This window comes from Onychomys torridus, chromosome 8 (genome assembly GCF_903995425.1).
Source record: "Onychomys torridus chromosome 8, mOncTor1.1, whole genome shotgun sequence".
Lineage (NCBI taxonomy): Eukaryota > Metazoa > Chordata > Mammalia > Rodentia > Cricetidae > Onychomys > Onychomys torridus.
Genome location: NC_050450.1, coordinates 15,476,578 through 15,479,568, shown reverse-complemented (window position 1 = coordinate 15,479,568; position 2,991 = coordinate 15,476,578). Strand labels below are relative to the sequence as shown.

At 56.5% G+C, this 2,991-nt stretch overlaps 1 protein-coding gene across 2 annotated transcripts; it reads left to right on the top strand.

Moving 5' to 3' along the window:
* Positions 1-714: 714 nt before the first annotated feature.
* Nudt16l1 (nudix hydrolase 16 like 1) lies at positions 715-2,629 on the top strand. 2 transcript variants are annotated; one of them, XM_036195080.1, is made up of 3 exons: positions 715-919; positions 1,003-1,339; positions 1,810-2,629. In XM_036195080.1, exons 1-2 carry the CDS (start codon positions 731-733, stop codon positions 1,303-1,305), a joined length of 492 nt encoding a protein of 163 aa, XP_036050973.1. In that variant the 5' UTR covers positions 715-730; the 3' UTR covers positions 1,306-1,339; positions 1,810-2,629. The 2 variants fall into 2 exon arrangements, with proteins under 2 accessions (XP_036050973.1, XP_036050972.1); XM_036195079.1 differs by having other exon boundaries at positions 716-919; positions 1,003-1,263.
* The last annotated feature ends 362 nt before the right edge of the window (positions 2,630-2,991 follow it).

Below are 2,991 nucleotides of genomic sequence, written 5' to 3'. Positions count from 1 at the left end.
GCAATATTCTGCGTGTGTCTTTGTTCTGACACATCACCGTGGGCGGGCAGTTGTTCCCTGATGTAGTGGCAGGATACTGAGTGGCTTCTGGTAGCTCCTGACAGATTTTGGTGTCGCCTCTGCTTCTGTGAGAGGGGCAGCGAGAACCCCCCTCCAAACACAGGCCAAGGTTTATTGTTGTTTGCTCTGTCTGGAGTGAAGCCAGACTTGAAATTTGGCTCACCTCTCCTGAGCAGCTGGTGAATTTCAGCCTCCAGACGGGCAGGTTGTCCCAGTTCTTAACATCCACACCAGCTCTTCTGATACCTGCTGAGATGTGCCAGAGGAGGGCAAAGGGAGTCACTTAGACTCTTAAAGGCGTGGTTTCACAGGGCAACCACAAGCTCGGGGTGGAGGCTCAGGGAAAAATCTGCACTCTCAGAGATGAGGTGGATATTGAAACTTGCAGCTGTCCTCTCAGGGATAGAGATATATCCAGGCCTCGGAGACTGGCACATCTTAATGCTCAGTGTACCTCCCTCTGGCTTCCACGCGGTGCGTCTTGGGAATTGTAGTTTTCTGGTCTGAGGGTGAGGTCTCCTGTGCAGCTTGGAGGGTAGCTAACTCCACCCTCTCGCCAGGGCCTCCAGTCTGCTCTGGGTTCAGCCCCAGGCTTTCAGGATTGGTGGGGGCGGGCCCACGCACGTGGATGCACGTGGATTGGGCCTGTGTGTCGTGGGCGGGGTCGCGCATGCTCATTTGGGCGGCGGGCCTGGAGCGTATCAAGATGTCGACCACGACGGTTCCGGAGCTGAAGCAGATCAGCCGGGAGGAAGCAATGCGCTTGGGGCCCGGCTGGAGCCACTCGTGCCACGCCATGTTGTATGCCGCTAACCCCGGGCAGCTCTTCGGTCGTATTCCCATGCGATTCTCAGTGCTGGTGAGGAACTGGGTGGGCGAGCGGGTGGACACAGACTTGGGGCGCCGGGTGGACCCCTCATCCTGATCCGGCTTACTTTGCAGATGCAGATGCGCTTCGACGGGCTGCTGGGCTTCCCTGGGGGGTTTGTGGACCGGCGCTTCTGGTCGCTGGAGGATGGTTTGAACCGGGTGCTGGGCCTGGGCCTGGGCGGCCTGCGCCTTACGGAAGCTGACTACCTGAGCTCACACCTGACTGAGGGTCCACAACGCGTGGTGGCACATCTGTATGCACGGCAGCTGACACTGGAGCAGCTGCATGCTGTGGAGATCAGTGCTGTGCACTCACGGGACCACGGTCTGGAGGTGGGACCACCGCCTGCGGTCCGCCCCCATTCCCACTCCTGAGGTTTGGCTCTGGCACCACAGAAGGCACCGATGGGTAACAAGTGCCCCTCAGGGTCCCCTCCCTGGCCACGCTGGGTAGGAAGAGAGATTTGGGATCTGGGACTGGGATTGTTTACATTTGCCTTGCTGCCTGCCATTGTCAATCCTGGGAGTGGGGCATGGGATCACTGGGAAGAAGGGATGGTCAGGGCCTGCTTGGGAAATTGAGGACAGACCAAAAAGGCTAGGTTGTAGGGGGTTTGGGGTTGTCTCCTGAGAGGTAATGTGAAAGCTTCTGGGATTTGTGGATTCTCTGGCCTAAGGGGTTTGGAGTGAGACCAGGGGTCGTGGGTGCTGGCAGACAGGGTAGGGAGTGCATAGGCTTTACTGCTACCAGCCTTTCCTGGCCAGACCTTGCCAGGGTCTCCCCATCTCTTTGGCAAACTGGTGGTTGACAGGCTTTTCTGCCAGGGTCCTACCTTTCTAAGGAGAGCCCAGCCCCACCCCATGCCCTCTGTCCCACAGGTGTTGGGCCTTGTCCGTGTCCCGCTGTACACACAGAAGGATCGAGTAGGAGGCTTTCCTAACTTCCTGAGCAACGCCTTCGTCAGCACTGCCAAGTACCAGCTCCTGTTTGCCCTTAAGGTACTCAACATGATGCCTTCGGAAAAGCTGGCAGAGGCCTTGGCCTCAGCCACAGAGAAACAGAAGAAGGCCCTAGAAAAGCTGCTCCCGGCCTCATCCTGAGGAGGTTCCTTTGGGGGTTCTAGTCCTCCCTTGGCTGTCTCTGCCCACAGGCCCTGGAATTCCCGAGAAGCGTGCCTTCTAGTGTGTTTGGTTTTGCACCCCATCTGACTGCAAGGGACAAGCAGGCAGCTGTTCATCTTTTCTGTCCCAAGCAGTCCCTGGGACTTAGCTACTACCCTCTCAGGTTGTTCAGTAGGGTGGCTTGGGCCTGGCTTTTTAAGCTGAGGATGTTCTCAACCATCCTAAGGCTCAGACTGTCCTGTGTGAGTCTGTTCATGACAGGTGGAGGCCCAACCAGAGCCCACGTTTCCAAGGTAACCACTTAGTTGGTACATGGCTCCTGGACTGGTCAGAGGTTTCAGTGGAGGTGACCCTTGTTAGATCACTCCTTCCCTTAGCCCAGAACCGGATCCAGCTGGCCATAGGCTGTTGTTCATTTGGGTTGTTGTTGGATTTCTCTGTTAGATTTTCCTTTCTTGGTGTGTGAACTGTGAGTTGGTTGCAGTGGCTGTGCCCCACATGGCTGGTTCCCCAGGAGGGCTTTGGCTCAACTCTGGAACTGGGGAAGCAGGAAGACAATAAAGCCATTCCTCTGATGCTCGTGTGTGCTTCTAGTGGCATGGCCACATCTTTCTTTGAGGTGTGTGGAGGTTGGGTCCAAGAACACGACCAGCCTCTGAGCACTGAGGGCAACCAATCTGGCCAGCAGCTTGAGTTCAGCCCCTGTCGTGGTGGCAGAGATGTTAGCACCCCCGCAGGACAGGAGTGTCACTGCTGGCCGACTTAGACTGTCCAGAACCACAGCTCAAGAAAAGCTGTCTGCCAGCTCCACTTTAGGCTTAGAGCAGTCACCAAGCAGGGGAGAGATGAGGAGGGAGATGAGAGATGACTTCAGATGGGTTACTAGGGTCTGTTGGTGACAGCCAGGATTACATGTCATAGGAGCAGAAATGAGCCTCA